The sequence below is a fragment of the Camponotus vicinus genome, unplaced genomic scaffold, assembly GCF_025532165.1.
Source record: "Camponotus vicinus isolate PSW18456_S1 unplaced genomic scaffold, iyCamVici1.0 SCAF_13, whole genome shotgun sequence".
NCBI classification, from domain to species: domain Eukaryota; kingdom Metazoa; phylum Arthropoda; class Insecta; order Hymenoptera; family Formicidae; genus Camponotus; species Camponotus vicinus.
Genome location: NW_028141949.1, coordinates 6,949,133 through 6,972,518, shown reverse-complemented (window position 1 = coordinate 6,972,518; position 23,386 = coordinate 6,949,133). Strand labels below are relative to the sequence as shown.

At 37.4% G+C, this 23,386-nt stretch overlaps 2 protein-coding genes across 3 annotated transcripts in view; one reads left to right on the top strand and one right to left on the bottom strand.

Annotated features, from left to right (window-relative positions):
- The window catches only part of LOC145964418 (apoptosis-resistant E3 ubiquitin protein ligase 1), a 74,033-nt gene that overhangs the window by 48,801 nt on the left and 1,846 nt on the right, over positions 1-23,386 (bottom strand). The window contains exon 2 of one of the 2 annotated variants that reach the window (XM_083087139.1): positions 10,329-10,396. The exons of the other annotated variant lie outside the window; for it this stretch is intronic. Within the exon in view, the coding sequence (XP_082943265.1) occupies positions 10,329-10,396 (68 nt within the window). The remainder of the gene's footprint in view (positions 1-10,328; positions 10,397-23,386) is intronic. 2 annotated transcript variants of the gene reach the window in all.
- Positions 1-23,386, top strand: part of LOC145964426 (serine protease inhibitor dipetalogastin) — a 34,388-nt gene that overhangs the window by 9,779 nt on the left and 1,223 nt on the right. Inside the window, exons 2-8 of the mRNA XM_083087166.1 lie at positions 18,816-18,932; positions 19,625-19,934; positions 20,212-20,355; positions 20,797-20,961; positions 21,079-21,243; positions 21,401-21,523; positions 21,902-22,078. Coding sequence (XP_082943292.1) covers positions 18,816-18,932; positions 19,625-19,934; positions 20,212-20,355; positions 20,797-20,961; positions 21,079-21,243; positions 21,401-21,523; positions 21,902-22,078 — 1,201 coding nt within the window. The remainder of the gene's footprint in view (positions 1-18,815; positions 18,933-19,624; positions 19,935-20,211; positions 20,356-20,796; positions 20,962-21,078; positions 21,244-21,400; positions 21,524-21,901; positions 22,079-23,386) is intronic.

Sequence of the window (23,386 nt, the reverse complement as noted above, 5' to 3'; positions counted from 1 at the left end):
AGACGTAATGGAATTTGACTTTTCACTATGATTATTATATGAGACGAGCGTATAAGATTAAAAATTTATTACGTCCGTTTCTTCTCTTAATTAATCTTAACTGGACGATCAGATCATTAACTTTCAGTAGACATATAATCATTAGGCATCAAGACGGTAGACAGCAAGCCAGACGATTGGCTGTTTCGGTCATCTCAGACGGGTCAGTCTTTAAACACCGTTATTGTGGTCATCCGTTGATGCTTGGCTTACTTTGCTGACCCGGAGACCCAGTGAATGTGTTCTGTGAATGTCAAACAAGAAAGCATCGTTCGCGTGAAAAATACGAGCGATCTACAAGCATCGATTTCGAGATACGGCTGTATTCGATCTTTAAATATTATTACACGATGAATATCGTAATAACAAGCATACTTGAGACGTGTAGTAATTTTGCACTTCAGAATCTCGTACATATTTATTTGCGTGCAATCGAATCATGAGTAAGGCATTCGATATAAATTGCAACCAATAGTTCGCAAGATATAAAATAAAATCGTTTTAACACACGATCTTTGAATATAAGTGTACTGTGTTAATAAATTGCATGGCGTGTTATTTAGATAGCTGCTCATTCTTGTGTCTATACACTATGTTCGAATATATCATTAAGGTTGATGAATAAAATTTAATTATCGACGAAGAAACATATATTTTATTCTTAATAGTTTATATTTTTATATTATTAATCTAAGGATAATAATTTATTGTATTTTTAAAACTGCTTTCATTAAATTTTTGCATCTATTGTGATGTGGCTATTACATAAATTACAAATTATATTTTTAACTTTACAACAAATTTAATTATCGACGAAGGTATATTTTATTCTTGATAGTTATATTATTCTATTATTAATAAAGATAATAATTTATTGTATTTTTAAAACTGCTTTCATTAAATTTTTGCATCCATTGTGCGTGGGTATCACATAAATTATATTTTTAACTTTACAACGAATATAATTATCGACAAAGGTATATTTTATTCTTGATAGTTATATTATTCTATTATTAATAAGAATAATAATTTATTGTATTTTTAAAACTGCTTTCATTAAATTTTTGCATCCATTGTGTGTGGGTATCACATAAATTACAAATTATATTTTTAACTTTACAACGAAATTAATGTAATCATACGTGTCAAAAATGATCTTCGAAAGGAAGAAACCGCAAACAATTTTACGCGTATAAAAGATTATATAAGAAGTACTAGCAAAAACGCTATTTAAATGATAATAACGTACGTATAACGTTTATTTTTTTACGATTCGTTTGACTTTGAACGAGACATGCAAAGTGCTAGAACTATAAAATCGTCGATCGTTAAATTATCCAGTGAAATCTTATTCTATGTACGTTTCATTCTGCATTAGTCGAGAAAATTTATGTCTTGAAACACCCACATTTTTAACATGTACGAAGAAATAGTTTAAAGCACAATATTCGAAATATATACGAGGTCGCAATAACTTTTGCATAAGAGCTTCCATACCGGAATATTTGCATCTTTCTCGCTTGCAAATGCATGTATATTTGCCTTGATGGATCAAAAGGATTCCAGCACTCAGCAACGTATTGCGTTAGTGAATTATTTCATCTAATAGCGCTCAGGTATCTTTGCGTTTTTTTTTCCCCGCGAGTATCGTTGCGCCGTGTTCCAAATACTTTATGCATCACGGGAGAGCATTCGCCGCATGCAATTCAAATCGCAGCAATTTAAAATAACTCCGCGAATAATTTACACTTTAAAGTCGTCTACATAGGATTCCGTGCTCTAGATTTTCGAGCTTGGATCATCGAGAGACTCGCTTTCGGTCCTTTGATAGCTTACTCGTGACGAGTTACACGCTAAAGATTTTAATAATAAATCCTTCGATCACATCGCTACGGATATTCAGTTACTCTTTAATGTACCTGAAATTTTTAACGGTGACCAGCAACAGTTTCGATACATTAGCGCGAGGATTTACGTATACACGGAAAAAAAGGACATTCTTGTTTTGAAAATATATTTAGTTTTAACATGAAAATCTTGAAATGAGATTATATCGCGTTAATTTAAGAAAAATATAATTGCTTGAATAATTGCTTACTTGAATGAAGCCATTTTATATAGTTCAATCGAGAAAAATATATTCTTATGATTTAAGATTTAATTTTCTTTGAATGGAAAAGAAGCAATGTTAGATAGAAAATAACATTTTTAAATCAAAGATTATAATTTTGTTAAAGTAGAATTAAATAATTAAATATTCTTAAGGTGACAATTACAATATTAAAATAAGACTATAATATTGTTGAAATTTAAAATTATTAAATTCTTCTAAGAAGATTATAAATTGTTGCGTATATACGAAACAATGAACGCGTTAGTTTAAGTATATAAGTTTTGATTTGACACTTATTTTTTTTCTATGTATAAGCTCACGGAAAAAAAGGACATTCTTATTTTGAAAATATATTTAGTTTTAACATGGAAATCTTGAAATGAGATTATATTGCGTTAGTTAAAGAAAAATATAATTGCTTGAATAATTGCTTACTCGAATAAAGCCATTTTATATAGTTCAATCGAGAAAAATATATTCTTATGATTTAAGATTTAATTTTTTTAAATGGAAAAGAAACAATGTTAGATAGAAAATAACATTTTTAAATCAAAGATTATAATTTTCTTAAAGTAGAATTAAATAATTATATATTCTTGAGGTGGCAATTACAATATTAAAATAAGACTATAATATTGTTGAAATTTAAAATTATTAAATTCTTCTAAGAAGATTATAAACTGTTGCGTGTATACGAAACAATGAACGCGTTAGTTTAAGTATATGATTTTTGATTTGACACTTATTTTTTTTCTGTGTATAAGCTGAGACTTATATATTCCTCGTGGCATTATATCTCGAGATTGCTTGTTAGAAATGCAGAAGCGACAGGCTGCCCGAGAAGTCGTACGGATGGGAAAGCTGACGGGAAGATTCTTAGGAAGAGAAACGGATGATTAATCATGGAGCTTGCGTAATAACCCATTAGAGATTCTCGGTGGTTTGCGCGAACGACCGCGAGATAGTTTCCTCGGGCTAATAAAGCCGGTACAATCGTTCTTCTACAGTCGGAAGACGATGGAAACTCTGGCCTAGACTTAAGTAGGTATGGAGGTAAGGTCGAGGTCAGCCTCGTATTCCCTGCTGATGAGGCCAGAAAGTTATCGCGATTAGATCCATCTCCGTCAAATTAAATCGGCAAAAAGCTTTCACTCGAGTCGCATCGACGACAGCGTCATTAAAATAATCGACGACAAAATGAACGATTAAAAAAAGAAGAGACCGCGCTTCTATTGGAACACGTTTCTCTTTTCGAGATCGAAATTGATAAAACCGTTAATCAATTCTGAAAGGCGATCGCGAAAATAAAATTATCAACGACTTTCGCTTCGTTCCCATTTATTATGCGAATGTCGCTTTAGATGATTGAAGATTGCCGCTGTAAGTCATGCGGTACGTATCAAAGGTTAGAGTTAAGATACGTTTTCTGCGGCAAGGCAGTCATTAAGCTAAACGACGGCGTTCCATCTTTTCGTAGCAATCAATATCAGGCTACTAATTAAAGGCCATCATCGTAAATCTTGCTGATGAGTTTTGGAGCGATTTGATGTTTACATAGTCATCAGGGATTTCGTCCACTTAATAGTTATTTATAATGCTTTATCGTGGAATCAAGAATTCATGATAATCTTGTGTACAAATTGTGCACAAATTGTATAAATTTCGTTCGAAATTTTTGCTGGCGAGAAATAATATTGAATAAAGAAAATAGGAGAGAAGCGATACATATTATGGTTAATTAATGATTATCATCAAGCTTACAGATTACCTTAATGATACGTAATAAATTTTGCGGAAACAATTTGTTATTTATTATAATGTTTCTCGGAGAATTAAATGCCGTTAGGGCAGAAAATAAGCAGGAATAGAAAGCAGCTACAACATTACATCATTATATTCTATTATTGCTATCTATTATTAGCAATCACCGACGGAAACTGCATACGGTATCGAATATGCAAATTAGTTACGGTCGACAAAAAATGAGCAAAATTCAACAGGAATAGTTTGTTCCGTTGAAATTAACAATAATCCGACTTCTAGATACGTCAATTTTTTGTTAAATATATTAAATATGTTCATCTTCTTCCCTTGTATGATTCTCTAATTATTTAATACACTTTATTATATGATTTTTTAAATATACATATAATCAATATATGCATTACGTGAAATCGCATCCTTTTCGTCGGGTTCAATGCGAGTTAGCTCTATGACTTTTCAAGAGAAAATCTAGCTTTAAGCAGAAACACTGACGAGTTCTAATGAAGGTTTCACACTACGAGTATATTTTACGTCAGAGCAAATGCAACGAGCAATAAGTTTGATGTTTCGCCCATCTCTCCGGACATTTATAATATATATTTCTTTGTAAACGAAGCTACGCCTGCGAGAGATGAGAGTTAAATACACGTGACGTCAAACTAATAGCGGTAATAATCTATTTGTGCTCGAGTAATCGATTCGAATTCTAGGAAAGAATAAATAAATTGAATTCGAGAATCGAAATTGAAATTGATTAACGAAGGTCGCTATAACTTGACATCAAATTTGCCCTTTAATTCTTTAATAATTTATAATTAAACTGTGATTAAAAGTACACGTATGCACAAGCGTCACTGAAATTCATCTTATTACTCGCAAGTGCAGTAACCAGCTCCGATGCAATTTCGCTGTCCATAAGTCTCGACGGTAAAACGGATAGCAAGGGATTACATCTCCTTCGTTGCTGCATGACTCAGTGATGCGTCTTTATCCATAGTTAATGCATCTATCGCATTAACGTAAAGCATGTCCGAGATTTCTCAAATATTATCAGAATCAATTATTATTTTATATTATTTATATATTTTTTTATATTTATTTTATATTATTTATATTATTTATTTTATATTATTTATTTATATATTACTTCTTTATATTATTATAATACACTTTTAAAAATTTCGCGATATTTGGATAAGAAAATGAAAGAATCTGTGATGTAAAATTTATAATTAATTTTTAATTTATAATTTAAATAAAGATATTTTTGATAAAATTTAAAAGGAATTAATTTATCAGCAAGTTTAGTTTCTACTTTGTCTTTCCTTCTTTTTTCAATCATTTAGATTCATTTAAATTCCTACACGTCAGTCAGAATTGTGATCACGTTAAGGATTCGTAGCGAAAGATCGAAGAAATCCGAACAGAAAATACACAGCTATTGTACTCCCGTTATTCAAATACGTTCGAGGAATGTTTGTCGGGGAGCCAATTTACCAAAATAAGAGTTCTCCCGAAGAAGAAATTTTTTCACGACAAAATGAAAACATAATTTATTCCGTGTTAGATAGGTAAATGATCGAGGGTTCGCGATCCAACGTGCACTTTGTTGCCTCCGCTGGCGATTTTTTTGCCGCTGTCAACCCAAACCGGTAAACTAATACGCGTTGAATACTTCCGGAGTAACTCGAGATTACCTTCTACGCGAGGCGCGAAAACTCCGCGGCCCTTCTTCCGCCCGTGTAACAGCGTGAGGTAGAGGGTATAATGTACCTTCGTGCGAGATGACGATAAATTCTCAACCGACCGTACACCGTTGGAGATATATATCGTTTCGTGTTAAGCGCCCGAGGTTATAATCCCTCCGGCGCCGACGAAAGTACACGAGAGATGAGTGGATTCAATTGCGTTATCAGAGATCGCGATTGGATTATGAAGACCGAGATCTCTCGTGCATCTATCATTTACAATGCAATTTTCGGACGCATAAAAAATTCGCATAGTTTTCTAAATATAACTCTTTTGTTGCATAATACTTTGCTGACAAGCACGATTCGACTCCAACAAGCGATTTATTTTTTGTATAAAAAGACATACGAATGAAAACGCGTCCCATTTGCATTTCGCGTTAAAAGTGGTGGTAAAAAAAGCGCGTCGTTATCTTACAAATACAGAATTAATCATTGTGGCATTATAATTCTACCGACAAACCACAAGAGGTAAACAATAAGCTGGAAACGTCACGCGATGTTCCTCGTTCATAAAAAGTAGAAGTCTATGGAAATGAAATTATTAGAAATGTCAGACTCGAAAATATTAAAATTAAACATACAAATTGGTTTGATGGCAATACGAGTGTCGATCTTGTTACACAGTGTTTTATCGTATAAAAACAAATAAATTAATTATTTAAATTAATTAAATTAATAATAAATTAATTAAATTAATAATAAGTTAATTAAATTAATAAGTTAATTAAATTAATAATAAATTAATAAATTAATAAATTAATTAAATTAATAGATAGAAAAGTTTGCAAACGTTCCGACCCTATGGAAATACTGTCAACTGCGTTCAACCGAATTATCTTTAGCTACAATCTCTTATCTCTAGTACAATCTCAACATTTTAATATTTCTGCCTGACAATGTTAACATCCTAGATTATCAAATTCCGAGATACAAATAATTATGCAGCGCGTGGAATTTAATTTCGCGATTCTTATCGTTAAATACACCATATATCTTCATACACGAGTTTTTCTATAAAAGTCATAATCTATGCAAAAGAGAGAAAGAGAGAAGCACTTTCCTGCAAAGGATCGCAGCGATTCGCACGAGCGACTCGCGCGAGAAATAAATCGCGACAAAGCTTTCGGATGATATAATGACGCGATAGTGGAATACATTTGATCGCCAATTAAAATTATCGCTGTCATCGCGCATCATGTTGAGGATTGCCGGATGACATAATCGGACGCCGCGAGATATCGGGGTGGGCGGCCGCGCGCGTAAAAAGGTGCGAATGTGCGTGTCGCAATTTTCCTCGATGGGAAAAAGGAGGCTGGTTACGTGGATAGGACAGGGAGAAGGAAGTAGCGCGACGCGTCTTTGCCATCGTCGCCGACGTCGTCGAAGGTTTCTCCGATCTAACGGGTCGGAGTCGCTCGGACACACACACATCCTCTCCCACACGCGTGCACGCACAGGCACGTGTGGAAGAAGATCGCTCGACGATCCGAGGAGGAAGTTTTTTCGCCCCAGTACTCCACTTACGACTCCGACCCGTCACTTAAATCGAGACTTGCTCGTGACGACGGCACACATATCGGCGCAAGAAGCGCCGATATGTGTGCTCGACGATCTTTACGACGTATCTCCCTTGCGTACAGGGGTAAAATAAATGTAAGTGGGACGAGAGTGGCTCTCGAAAGGGGGTCGCTCGATTATCGCGTGGCGTAATTAACGTCGACCTTTGCTCTCGATCCTATTCATTATGCGAGTGGCCTGTTTGACTGGACTTTTCGTTCTTACCATCGAGTCGGAGAGTTTGCTGTGTATCTTTACTTCAGCTTTTTGACAGCTTTCGGACAGAGCGTGGATCTATTGTGGCTTTTACAGCGAATGTTAGAGTTTTGCATGAATAAATGATTTCTCTCTTGAACCATCGTACGCTGGGAAATGCCTGCTGTAAATAAATTAAAACGAAAAGAGTAGATTAGCATTCTAAAGTTCCTGTCAAGCGGTAACGAATTCCACGCGGTACTTTGACATCTGTTTCCGTGGAATCCAGGATCTCTTTGGATACTGATCAGGTCGTGCTTCTTTATCCAATGACGAGACGTGAATGTCAGATGTAATTGGCAAGTAAAATGTGCATTTAACATTCGTCTAAGTTTAACATGGAGATTTTTAATGAGTTACGAAATTACTCATCATGGCCATATTCGGCCATATTGCAATTTCTATTATACCAAACAGAGAATTATAGTAAAAAATATGTCATGTTGACATATCGAATAGGCTTAAATAATAATGTCCAAGATACACAGAAAAAAGGGACATTCTTATTTTGAAAATATATTTAGTTTTAACATGGAAATCTTGAAATGAGATTATATCGCGTTAATTTAAGAAAAATATAATTGCTTGAATAATTGCTTACTTGAATGAAGCCATTTTATATAGTTCAATCGAGAAAAATATATTCTTATGATTTAAGATTTAATTTTCTTTGAATGGAAAAGAAGCAATGTTAGATAGAATAACATTTTTAAATCAAAGATTATAATTTTCTTAAAGTAGAATTAAATAATTAAATATTCTTAAGGTGACAATTACAATATTAAAATAACACTATAATATTGTTGAAATTTAAAATTATTAAATTCTTCTAAGAAGATTATAAATTGTTGCGTATATACGAAACAATGAACGCGTTAGTTTAAGTATATAAGTTTTGATTTGACACTTATTTTTTTTCTGTATATAAGCTCACGGAAAAAAAGGACATTCTTGTTTTGAAAATATATTTAGTTTTAACATGGAAATCTTGAAATGAGATTATATTGTGTTAATTTAAGAAAAATATAATTGCTTGAATAATTGCTTACTCGAATGAAGCCATTTTATACAGTTCAATCGAGAAAAATATATTCTTATGATTTAAGATTTAATTTTCTTGAATGAAAAAGAAACAATGTTAGATAGAAAATAACATTTTTAAATCAAAGATTATAATTTTCTTAAAGTAGAATTAAATAATTATATATTCTTGAGAGGTGACAATTACAATATTAAAATAAGACGATAATATTGTTGGAATTTAAAATTATTAAATTCTTCTAAGAAGATTTTAAATTGTTGCGTATATACGAAACAATGAACGCGTTAGTTTAAGTATATAAGTTTTGATTTGACACTTATTTTTTTCTGTGTATTAATTTTCTTTTAATACACGCATGGCTTATCTGCAATAGTTATCTATCCATCTTGTCGAAACAAAATTATTAGTCGATTAGCGTATGCAGATTTTTCCGTCAACATGCGATTCAGTCAAGTTAAGCTTAATCGTGTCCGACGACGAATCATTTTATTTCCACGCGAACGCCTCGCTGAGGGTTTATCCGTCGCATCTCTTATTTCCCGCACGCGATGCCCTTTTTCGTCGCATAGAAATAGAGAAAATATCATCGCGACGTAGGGAGGAAGAGGGAGAGATACATGGATTGTGCAGGGCGCGCGATTCCTTTATCCTCGCACGCGAGTGTCCAGTCGGCCGTGTCTCGCGATTTAATTAGTTTTTTGTCACGCTTTGAAATACGATAGCGGCTCGTATACAGTTATAACAGATCACGGCAAACCGGTACCGCCGCCGATCGATGTGTATTCGTGACCTCCTGTTTCTACCTCGAAAATTCTATTGGTCAGAAAGCTGCGGCATTCTTTCGACTCGCTTCAAATTGCATTGTCATCCTGCGATATAACGCTGTCAAGACTCACGTCGTTGATTTAGCGATTAGTCACGGAAATATTTAATTTATAAATTCACGGCAAGCGATAAAAAAGAACAAGGTTTCCTCTGTAAACATTTCGAATATCGATCGGCAATAATTAAATTACCGTTTAATTTAATTTTCTCAAATATATGCATTGCAAAACAATAAAATTATATGTATATATCTGTCATGTTTAATTTTATATGCGAGATAAGAGGCGTATTAGTTGGAGAAATGAAATGTCATAAGAGTGATTCGAGCAGTCGCGCGAGCAAAAGATTCGATAACTCATCGTATTGTATGCAGATGACTATCCTTATCGCGAATCCTAACACTCGATGTATATTTTAAAGCCTCCGAGGAATCGATGCCTTTGATCTGCCTCTGCTAAAAGCGATGCAGCCCTCACGTGCCGTAAAGTATCGATAAATCATTCGTGCGCTGCCGCATGCCATCGGCATTTCGAGCAATCTAAGCCTCTTTGAGACCCGCTTAAAGGCCGGTTTCTACGAATCGCGCGAAAGGAACAATATCGGGAGAGTTATGAGGAAGCCGGGGAGATCGTTTCGCCGAGATACCGGAGAAATGCCGATGGTAAAAATCGGAGAGCTCGATCTCGCGAACGGGCCCGAAATGCGTTTTCATCGATCACGTTTAATTGCGAGACGTATACAAAGTGGATCATCGCGCGGAGAATGTTTTCATCTCGATAAATCCAACCTGAAGGATGGATTTCATACGTAAACGAGCCTAATTTATCTCCCTTGCATTCTAGATCAATACGTTAGTGTTATCCGACGAATCCCGAGGGTACGAGATTTATAATTCAAAATTATTTAAATTCAAAATTAAAATTTTAAATGACAATTTACACACTCATGCATCGTTATACAAATAGTGAGAGCGGTATTTTACTTTCGAGTCTCTCCAAATGACAAGCAAGTTCGTCCATGCTTCTTCATCCGCTTTGAGACACTCTCAATCTATGTAAAAAAATTTTAATATAGAAATATTAATAATAATAATAATAATATAATATTAATATTAATAATAATATAATATTAATAATAATAATAATAAAATATTAATAATAATAATAAAATATTAATAATAATAAAATAATAATAATATAATATTAATAATAATAATAATAATATAATATTATAATTAATATTAATTGAGAATAAAAAAATATATTAATGAAGAAAGGAAGGAAGTTTACCATCTTAACATACATTAATTTTAAAAATTCATAAAGTTCTTTTGCTTCAGTAGACGCCAATAATATAATTCGAGTAAATTCTTTTGCAATAATATACATCAGTTTTTAATGATTTCATTCGCAAAATGCGAGGGCAATACCATAATTTCGTCCGCAATTACACCGTTCCTCGTGCGATGAGACGAGGCCGAGGACTCGTTAATGCAACACACTGTACAGACGTGTTACGGGACAATGCTATAAGGAAGACGAGATCGTTTCGCGGCGATAAAGAGACCGGGGCAGCGCCGGGCCCGGTCGGGATGATTGGGCCCGACCCGATGCGTTTGTCGGAACCGTGCAAGATCGAGCCGAGCGCAAACCCCACGTGATTTTGACGCTATCGGTTGCAAATGATTTATGAGGAATTACGCGCCCTCGCGCGGAACGGACGTTAATGGCGTTTCGAGGGCGCGTAATTACGCCAAGACACATCCAGCGATCGGTACCGGGATCGTAGCCGGAAGTACTCTAATGTAAGTCGCATCTCCGGATCGATCGCGCAGACGTCAATGAAGAGGAGAGATGCAGGTGGTCTCATTACTGACAAAAGCTCCAATTGAGCGATAGATGAGAGGATTATAAGCAAAATTATATATGAGGGAATTATAAGCTATAATAATCGAAAAATCGAAGCAAGTCTATAATTGGTGTTTATCGATTTGATTAAAATGAGTCTATGGTATAAAATTAAAAAAAAAGAAACATGTTTATATTATATTTGTTCAAATACACGGCTACTTTTTGATTTTTAAATTAGCTTTACGCTTATAGATGACGGATTTTTAATTTTGCGTTATTTATGCGCAAGAATTTATTGCGAAATTTCGCTGGTACAATGTAAACTGGAACGGTATAAATGTCCGAGAGTCACTGTCGAGATTTATGCGTGACACAGTTGCTTATATATTACGAGACTATATAATGTCTACATTTACGAGAAAGCTGTTTGCACGCTTTTCGCGCGAATATTTATACGCAATTGTATCCGCACGCGTTATCGTAATCGTGACTGATATCGTAAACCGGTTATTACAGCTGATATACTATCGTGAGCATTATCGAATCATCGTCTAAGATCATTTTATCGCGAAGTCTGTAAATAAAGTCATGAGAAGATTCATATGACTATTGATCGTGATATATGATACGAAAAATTATTTTATAAATTATATTATAAAATAAAATATTATAAAATAAAATATTATAAAATATTATAAAATAAAATATAAAATATTATAAAATAAAATATAAAATATTATAAAATAAAATATAAAATATTATAAAATAAAATATAAAATAAAATATTTTATTTCTTGTTTGTTTTTAATATTAATAAAATAGGTTTCCGAATTTTAAAAAGGATTCATGTAAAAAGCAGGCGTTGAAAGTAATGGAAAGGCAATTTAAATGTTAATGGAAAAGACTTTTAAATTTGAAGATTAATGTAAACAGCAGACGCTGCAAATAATGGAAAGGCAATAATCTCCTCGGGATATATTCACGCACATTTATCTCACGAGAAAACGAAAGAGAAAACGATCGACGAGCGTTTCGCGGTTTGATCTTGACGGATTTACGGGCGTTTTGTAGACCGTGCAATTCGACATTCGAGAAACGACATCGCCGTCAATGTAATAGCATGTGAAAAGCCTATACGTATCAGCGTTTCGTATCGCATTCAATGACGATAGCGTCGAGAGCAATTGAATAATTTATACCCAAAGCGTTTTACTCCCCGCGCATATATAAAGTAACCGCAAGGAGCCCATCTATTGCGCCGCAAGCGACTTTCTCGCAGTAACAGAGATTGCAAGCTAACGCGCCTCCCGAGTGGACAGCGCAACGTTAAGAATTGCTTAACAAGATGGCACGGCGATAATTTCGACTATGCGATGCACGTTGGTCGTCGGAAGGGAACGTTTAACCGGACGATTATCTTGTCACGTCGGTTGTTTAATAATCGTAAAGCCTCCACGACTCCGATGCGGCGAGAGGGAAGAGCCTACGGATTTAACTTCCTCTCGAAATGGCCTCGCCACGGGCTAACGGTAAGATACCCGGGGCACGCCTGGTGCAAGAAAGTGCGCGAGAAAGTTGAAAAAGAAAGAAGGAAAAAATCGCAAAATCTATTTAGCCGCGGCCGCTCGGTTCGCCGAGAGGCACAAGTGCTTCCTCTAATTTGTCACGAGTCTTAACGAGTATTCGTTGCCGAGGGATTCTCCAAGAGCAGAGAATCGTGAGAGAAAGAGAGAGAGAGAGAGAGAGAGAGGAAGAGGTAAACATACTACATAACTTTAGCACGAGTCCGATTCACGTATCGCGTTGATATGCACGATCGTTCCATCATCAATTATACCAGCAACCGGGGTGGTTCGTCCCCTCCTCATCTACCCTTGTCGGGGATTTCATTTCTATTTCTGGTTTTCGCGATCACGAGGCCATCCATCCATCAAAGACGCGAGACAACCGATTTTCCCCGATCAATCAAGTGAAAAGAGACTGGCAAACAAATAAGATGAGAAGATAATATTATTTTTCCGCTTTTTATTAATAAAACAAATAACGATAATTATATGCTTGAAACCTCCCTTGATTAATAAGAAATTAATGTGCAAAAGATGATATCGAAATACGTTATAGTTATCGAGAATACCCATTACAATCAAGTCCGAGCTCGGTGAAACTCCCTCTGTCTTTTTGCCAACCGTAGGTTGACAGCAGGAGTCGGGAGTAAAAAAAGAGAAGGGGGCGAGAAAGTAACCCCGTATCACCTAGTGAAATCGACGAAGAAGTTTCTCGCGCGGAATCCTGCCTCTTTGAAAAACGAAAGACGACCCCGCTCTCGGCATCGATGGTTTTATTCGCGATCCACGGCATTTATTCGGTACGTATCGCGAAATCGTTTCGGTTCGTTAAGCCGATCTTTATTTCAGCCATCTTTATCGATCTCGATGGCGCGCTCGCGATTCTTCCCGTTCTCCCCGACCCTTCCTCGGGCCCTCGTTTCGAGGACAAAAATCCGAAGAGCAGCATCCAGCACCGCGACAACAGCCGCATCCTTGCCGCGGTTCACCGACCCGCACACGCCCTCCTCTCTCGTCCCTTCCCGCTGCTTCCTCCTCCTTTTTCCTCTTCCCTACCCAGGCGCATTTATTGTGCATCGTACTGCGTCCGTGCACGCGCGACCCGCAGTTTCTACGCTCGTATAATTCAATCTGCGCATTGTTCGCCAATCGTTGATCGCCGCTTACCCCAGACGTCGCCTATTGGCATAATTGATTCATTTAATCATGCTCCGAGGAGGAGGAAGGGACGAGATGACCACTTGTCCAATCGTCCGCCAACGGACCCCCCGATCGAATCTTTCAGCGCGAAGCTGTTAAATATGATTTTTAACAAACTGACATATGACACTTTTTTACCGGCTCATGTATTTTTCGCATAGCGTCATGGGAAATAATAATTTAGTAATAAGTTTGAAATTTTCACAGTGTTAATTTTGATTGATTAGGTATCAAAATTATTAATTGCGGTACGTTAAGATGAGCATATGATTTTTAACAAAGTGACATATGACACTTTTTTATCGGCTTATGTGTTTTTCGCATAGCGTCATGGGAAATAATAATTTAGTAATAAGTTTGAAATTTTCACAGCGTGAATTCTGATTGATTAGGTATCACAATTATTAATTGCGGTACGTTAAGATGAGCATATGATTTTTAACAACGTGACATATGACACTTTTTTATCGGCTTATGTGTTTTTCGCATAGCGTCATGGGAAATAATAATTTAGTAATAAGTTTGAAATTTTCACAGCGTTAATTTTGATTGATTAGGTATCAAAATTATTAATTGCCGTACGTTAAGATGAGCATATGATTTTTAACAAAGTGACATATGACACTTTTTTATCGGCTTATGTGTTTTTCGCATAGCGTCATGGGAAATAATAATTTAGTAATAAGTTTGAAATTTTCACAGCGTGAATTCTGATTGATTAGGTATCAAAATTATTAATTGCGGTACGTTAAGATGAGCATATGATTTTTAACAAAGTGACATATGACACTTTTTTATCGGCTTATGTGTTTTTCGCATAGCGTCATGGGAAATAATAATTTAGTAATAAGTTTGAAATTTTCACAGCGTGAATTCTGATTGATTAGGTATCACAATTATTAATTGCGGTACGTTAAGATGAGCATATGATTTTTAACAACGTGACATATGACACTTTTTTATCGGCTTATGTGTTTTTCGCATAGCGTCATGGGAAATAATAATTTAGTAATAAGTTTGAAATTTTCACAGCGTGAATTCTGATTGATTAGGTATCACAATTATTAATTGCGGTACGTTAAGATGAGCATATGATTTTTAACAAAGTGACATATGACACTTTTTTATCGGCTTATGTGTTTTTCGCATAGCGTCATGGGAAATAATTATTTAGTAATAAGTTTGAAATTTTCACAGCGTTAATTTTGATTGATTAGGTATCAAAATTATTAATTGCGGTACGTTAAGATGAGCATATGATTTTTAACAAAGTGACATATGACACTTTTTTACCAGCTCATGTATTTTTCGCATAGCGTCATGGGAAATAATAATTTAGTAATAAGTTTGAAATTTTCACAGCGTGAATTCTGATTGATTAGGTATCAAAATTATGAATTGCCGTACGTTAAGATGAACATATGATTTTTAACAAAGTGACATATGACACTTTTTTACCAGCTCATGTATTTTTCGCATAGTGTCATGGGAAATAATAATTTAGTAATAAGTTTGAAATTTTCACAGCGTGAATTCTGATTGATTAGGTATCAAAATTATGAATTGCCATACATTAAGATGAATATTTTATGAAATTATACGCTAATTAATTGAAATGGTTCCTGCGTATTAACCTATTTTTGTAATTACGTCTACAAGCGCGAACCGCTGCAGTGATCAATTAGCATATTAAACTGATATGCAAAATAATGTAACAACGTCAATGAAACGAATGATGAAACGCAATCTACTTGGTTATAATTGCTAGTTGAAATTAATTACCGCGAATAATGATTCTTGATGATCGAGTGATTCTATTTTTAAAAAATTTAACCCATTTTCTTCGCGAAAGGTTGCTTCTTCCGGCAACGATTATCGCAAGGGAAAGGGGTAAATCATGAAAAATTGAACCGCCTATGTAAATCGCAGGCGATTCACAGGCAATTATCGTTTCGCGTGCAGAGTACACGAAGAGCGTAACATCGTTTTAAGTTCATTACGCGTGCGAAATACCCCACGATACAAGAGCCCGTTCCTTTCCGATTATTATTCCGTTTCGCGTTCAGCGGAAATGACGAGGGGAGGTAAGCGCGGTGCATCGAGAGCGACGCTCTAATTAAAAAGACGAATGATTGATAGGTAGCGCGGGTTACAGGGCAGCGAGGTGCCATAGATTCAATGCAATCAGAAAAAACGATCGTAGCGTAACACTTTCAATTTTTTCCAGAGACCAAATCTCTTCATCTCCGACCAATTCAATTTAGATATCGCGATGAATATATGACGTCATTAAGCGGCTGATCGATAAATCGCAATCGGCCTAATTACGGCTGCTTCGTCCTGATATATCTCACGAAATCCTCTGCGAGAACCCAAAAGGAGACTCGCAAAAAGTCGTTCGCTTCCTCGGTAAAGGAGGTGCCAGTTAAATTTTCGCACTTAAATGTAGCCTTTTAGGGGCGGATGCTGGTCGCTACAAGATGCAATTTGCAACGTTATATAATAATATAATTATTATATAACGTTATATAATAATAATACAATTATTATATATCGTTATATAATAATAATACAATTATTATATAACGTTATATAAAAATAATATAATTATTATATAGCGTTATATAATTCATAAATAACGCATTAACTCGCTGCGATCGGGGGGATTCTCGGATAACGTAAGACGCGCCTCCGATGCATTTCCCCCGACATTCGACCGGAACGCGCGGCGACCGCGCCCTCCGACACCGATGCCATCCTTAACTGTACATACGGTCCGATTTTATAATTCGTTATATATTATACACGATCCGGTATGAAACGAGCGCCGTAAATCCCGTGTGCTGTTGACCCGAGGCGCGCTGGACCGAGACCGGCGGCTGCGGCGGCTCGCGGACCCGCACGGACGGCAGATATTCTCGGACGGTCAACCGGAAGTAATTAAGGTTTCGACAGAGAATCTCCTTGCGGATAAACGCTACGTGGCATGGCCAAAAAGAGCGCCGAGAGAGAGAGAGAGAGAGACCTTCGTCGGGAAATTAACGTTACATCTCCCTCTCTCTCTTCCTCCTTCTCTTAAATATCACCTCGATATGGCCTCGACGGATCTCGGTGCCCCGTTAACGATTTAATATACCGCTTCGCATCCTTCGACTATAATATCGCGGTACGATGCGGGTATCCTGGCGATGTGTAGGCAGCTGCAACCCTTTGCTTCTCATAATTTTATCCCGGCTTTCGACAACTTCCGCGCGACCCGGACGATTATACCTGGCTGGCTGCCAACAAAACCTCGCGCGATCGGGAAGTACTTTTGACGTATCGCGTTCGCAAAAACGTATATCCGCGCGATATAATGAGTAATCCCCGAGATTGTTTGATGTGTAACCCAGTCTAAGAATATCCCGCACCGACTTGCGTAATGCCTTTCATAAAGCCCCACGTCGCGAGATTAGCTCGCCGCGTGATTCTCCATCGGATCGGATCGATCTTATCGCGCATTTAAACGTTTCCGCGATAAGCCGGGCGCGCGTCTTCTCTTTGGCGAGCGTTCAATTATTTAATCGACTTCCCATGTTCAATGGACAGCAATATCCTGGGGTATTCGTGCGCGCGATCGTCGAAAGAGAGATCCCGCGGTGAGAGATAACTCGGTTATAATTCCGTACCATGTCTGTAAAAACGGACGCGTATGACTCACTTCCTCTGCTCTCTTAGGCAGATATATTTATTTTTTGCCGCCAACTTTACTTCCTCTCCTACATCGTGCGTTATATACAGGGCGTTTCTTAAAAGTGTGAAAAATTTTACGAGATAATTCTTTGTCGAAAATTAAGAGGGGTTTTTCATGTAAGCATATACTCCTACATCCCTCCCTGTGGAGTTAATACTCCTCCAAAAATGGGGGTAAAAATTAGGTTTTTATTTTCTTCTCAAATTTGGAACAAGTTAAAAAAATGAAATTAGGTGGATATTTTCTACTAGTAAAAAGGTTATTTATTAATATTTTGTCAGCCTTCTGTATTGTTAAAAGGGGATGAAACTAGCAAACCCTATTCAATTTTTTATTAGAACTTTTTAATGCGCCGGAATATGATCATTTAAAAATATGCATTAAAAAGTTTGATTTATTTAGAAACTTTTTTATTTCTTTTATGTTTTTCATAAAATCAGTAGTTTTCAAGAAAAAAAATCAAACACGTTATCGTGCACAGTACAATGCTAAATAGCATAGGTCTCGAATTACACAAGAGGTTGAATTTTAAAATAAAAATAAAATTAGAGTAAATGTTGGAAAAATTCGAACAAAAACAAAATTATAATAAAAATCTAAAAACCTAAAAAATAAAAACCTAACTTTTTACCCCCACTTTTGGAGGAGTGTAACTCTACAGGTGGGGGAGGGATGTAGGAATTTGTTTATATGAAAAACCCCTTGGTTTTCGACAAAAAATCATCTCCTAAAATTTTTCGCACTTATTAAGAAACACCCTGTATATACATATAAGCTTAAGCACTATTGCAATTAAATCATTACAATAATAGGCGCTCGTAACAAAACGAAGCGACTAACAGTAAATGTTATTACACCTCTTTCTTTCTCTTTTAACCGGAGTACCGTTGACGCTTAAACTTCACTTTTCTAACAGTACTCGGGCCAGTGGAACGCATCTGTTTATAATAAATGAGAGAATATTCAATTTACCCGGGGAATATATAATATACGCGATTGTAACGACGTCGTTACGATCCCGTAGCGAGCGGTGTCGAATTACAACCTCGATTACAATTATCGCGCTTTTACGCAATTATTGTTGACGAGTCTATTAATTTAATCCTTGATCTTGCACGCAGATTACGCATCCGGTGCGTGTCCCAGGGTATGTCCGCCGAGCGGCGAACCCGTTTGCGGCAGCGACGGTATCATATACGCGTCGCAGTGTGAAATGCGGAAGAAGATGTGCGGAAAAGGTAAGATGCTTTTAATTATAACAGTTGTATACAGTACACCACACACGCACACACGCATACGTCGTATACGTGTGCTCCGGTTCGCTCGCCGCGAGATTACAATCTCTCTCTTTCCGAGAGACGTCTGTCGCGGACGTGTATCGCACTGCGTGCGATTTCGTATCCCGTTTTGCAAATGAACCGACCGTAAAAGAATAGCGCGCGAGTCCATTAGTAGCGGTTCATCGAGAGGTAACGTGTAACCGCGAGCTTTTCAATTACAATCGCGGAAATAGCGCGACCTTCATTTCGCCGATCTCGCGCGATAAAGAGTATACGTATCGTGTCGTATCCTCCTTTCCCCTCCTTCGCGATAGCAACGGTCATTGGTAACGAGGATCCGTTTCTTTCGCGCGAAATGGATGACGGCGATAAATTATGCATCCTTGCGCAAAACGAATCGCGATCTCCTAGAGCGTCGAAACGAACTATTTATGCGTTCGAGTAGCACCGGGTGATTTGTTCGTTCGCGGACCAGCGAGAGGGAGAGAGAGAGAGAGAGAGGGAGGGAGGGAGGGAGGGGAGAGAGAGAGAGAGAGATCTTGTACACGCACACTTGCACATATCCGCGAGGATCTCGTTTCGCGCTTGATGACCGCGTGAAATCTATCTGCGTATCTCATTATTTTGCCGTCGCCGTGTCGCTCATTTAGGCGTAACCGTGGTCACGGACAAGACGGCTTGCCTGAGGTCATCCGGTAGCAAGTGCGAGCACCGCTGCCCAGGCGATCAGGATCCGGTGTGCGGCACCGATGGGCGTACCTACCTCAACAAGTGCATGCTCAGGGTGGAGATCTGCCGGGTCGGGATCGAGCTGTCTCACCTCGGGCCGTGTAACAATATTTCGGCCCACAGGGAGAACTGCCCGGTCTCGTGCGACTACGCGCCTCTCGACGGACCGGTTTGCGGAAGCGACGGAAACGTCTACAAGTCCACGTGTCAAATGAAGCTGCTCACTTGCGGGTAAGCCAAGGGTCGAGTTCGGGCTGAGGGTGATTTGAAAAAATTCTCTTCCTCGCCCGCAAAATTAAATTCCCCTACTCGTATCTATTTTTTATGTTTCCCATGTGGAAAAAAATCACCGATACCTCACAGATGTCATAATTCAATAGACGGTGTTTTTACCGTCTCTAGTCTCGTAAAACGTAGTACACGTAACTACCCTGCGGGAAGGAAGAGTTTATCCTAACATAAAGCTAGTCCCCGGCCGCAAAGCGATTTTGACTTTTTCCGTTCGCAGCCAAGGCGTCGTGCGTACGAATAAGAAGCACTGCCAGACCACAAGACATTGTCGTGAATCGTGCTGGCGTGGTGCCAAGCCTGCCTGCGGTAGCGACGGTATTTTGTACTCGAACACCTGCAAAATGCGGGCGAAGAACTGCGGGTAAGTCTGCGGATCCGACCAAGTATGTACGACCGACCAAGATCGTCCTCGAGGGACTTTCTCTCTGGCAGAGATCTCGCGGGATCTCGTAACCCTACGTTACCCTGTGTTCCCTATTTTTTTTTCTCCCGCACTTGATCGTTCAAGAATCGCTTTTTCTCGTATACTCTTTGTTATAACCCCCCTTGTGTAATTTAAAGGGCACTCGACTTGCCCTTCGTTCCTCCCTTCACCGAGATTTCTCTCTAAATATTACACGCGATTTGTCGGGATGCAAAGTCTGATATACGTGACCTAAGGTTTCTCGATATCCAGATTTTTCCTCCAACAAGTAGCTGAGAATCTTATAATCCTATTGTGACTGTTTATGTCGAAATTTTATTAATTGGATTGCGAAGATCTCGTCAAGTTCTATGATGTTAATCGAAGTGTGTTTTCCAGCAAACACGTCTTCGAAGTTCCAATGTCATTCTGCGTATCTCGGGAACGGACGTCCGGAAGCAACGCGTGTCCCTTGGATTGCAAAAACGAGCCGGAGGTATCGGTCTGCGGATCGGATGGGAACATATACAGGAACGAATGCGAGATGCAAATGCTAAACTGCGGGTGTGTATTCATCATCAACGCTGCTTCTCTTGAATAAGTAAAAATTGCTCGTGCTTCCTTGTCACGAGTAATCGATCGTCGGTCACGAATCTTTAGCAAAGTATTAATAATCGACAGGCATGCAAGAAGAAAGATAACGGTAGTTGACTTCGAGAAGTGTCGGGCTCGGCTAACGAAATGCATGAAGCAACAGCTGAGATGCGGAAGCGAGGTGGATCCGGTTTGCGGTAGCGATGCGAATACTTATCCAAATCAGTGCCATTTGAACGTAGCGGTTTGTTTGTAAGTTGCCTTCATCTCTCAGGAATAATGACCAATTTGCTTTTCAAATATCAAGACACGATAATCCTTCCAACATGATCGTTTATAATTTTCGATTTGTTACGAACGTCCGATTAACCGTAGGCCAACTAACTCTTTTTCGATTGATGCGTTTTAGAAAGGGTATCCAATTGGCTCACGTTGGTGAGTGCACGACCTTGAAGGAGACCGAACAGTGCCCCGAAGATTGCGCCCAAGTACCCGAGGAACCAGTTTGTGGAAGCGACGGCAACGTTTATCGGTGATTAAGAATGTTATTCGGATTCCAGAAAGTCCGTCCACGATTTTAGGAGCGCGTCCACCACAAAGTGGCCGTTCATTAGAGACCGACAAAAGACTTTGGACCCTTTCCAAAACTTGCTCTTCATCAATTTAAATTTCAGAGTTACTTTTTCCAAATAAAAAGATAACAAAATCCATAATATTATACCTGGTTATATCGAATGCAATATTTTCTAAATATTTAAATTTGGATTTGAGTGTAAAATTTTTTTGAGATTAAATGCGACTCGAATATAGTAAAAAAAAAAAAAAAGAAAAAATCGCGAAAGGATTAAACAGCGGCCAATCCCTCCAAGTTTACATGTTTACTGATGCGTCATCTCGTATGCATTTATAGGTCCCTTTGCCATCTGCGGCGGGAGACTTGCGGCCAGAGGGTGGTTCAAGTTCCGGCGCAACATTGTCGCACCACCGCGCTCTGCAACCAGATCTGCAGCGGGGAACGTCAGTTTGTTTGCGGCTCCGATAACAAGCTCTATCGCAACGAGTGCGAGATGAAGAGGGACAATTGCGGGTAAGCCGCCTGACCGCATTTCAAGCATTTTATTTGCATAATATACCGGAGTTTTTGTTCGACAAGTGGAATTATAATGAGCCCTTTTAAACAATTAAACCCTTGATTCTCGAGAAATGTACACAATTACGCGGAAAATCTGATTACATTTTTTTTATTAATAATATTTGCTCCGCCGGTTTTCGAGCGAATGATAAATAATAGCAAATAAATGAAATCGTTAATAATAAAAGCGATATAGAAGGAAAAACAAAATATATAGTCTTGAAAAAAAGATGCATTTAAAACTCGTATTTCGTCTTGTAAAATATTTAGATTTATTTAAAATTCCACAAATTACGAATGAAATTGCAAAATAAACACTAATTAAATTTTCTTTTCAATTATTGCCTCAATTGAATCTTTTATCGTTAAGAAAAGCAATTAAATTATTTCAATAATCGTATTTTAACTTCAGGCATACAACTTTTATTCCCATTTTATGCAACAAAAATATACCGCAATATAAAAATTTGATTACTTCGCTAAAAGTAGTTCGCTGAAAGGCTACTTATTAACATTCAAATTAAATTATTTCTATTTATTTAAAAAAGTCTAGAGAGCGGCATGTTTCGTGTCGCGCGTGTAATTTTATTGACCGCAATAGTACTTTTTCCCCCATATGCATAATACTTTCCATGCATAGACTTTCATTACGTCGGAATACATTTCTGAAGAGAGGAAAAGATCGTCTAAGAAACTCCGAGAAATGATTAATTCGAGTTAATAGTATTGCGTGCGATGAAAGGCCGTTTATACGATTCAGTTGGAGAACCGTTTAATTACTTTTTTTTCTTTTTTTTTACGAAAATAATAAACTATCGTACGTGTACCAGCAGGATGTTCTCGTACCCGTTGTTCAAGTACGCGAGAGGAAAGTATCCTACTTCGCGAACATCAATTGGACACAATCGCCGTGCAATTTCGAAAGTAGAAATTATCGACGCCTTCGCGCGGCCTATATCCTCAAAGGAGTCATTTTCTATTCTCGATTGCTTTCTAACACTCACCAAATGTCCATCGTACGTCAAATAAAAAAACTAATACTCGGAAATTATAAAAATATTCGGAGCATATTTCATGACACGAGTACTAATCCAAATCGTTAAACTCACGAATCATGTAATTGCTCTTTAACGCGCGAAGCGAGTTTAGCTCGAATTTAACCAATTAAGCTTAATTTTTGTCTTCCTTTTCCCCCCTTGATTTAGTTTTAATTTAATAAAATAATAATAATAATAATAATAATAAATTTCCATCTCAAATAGC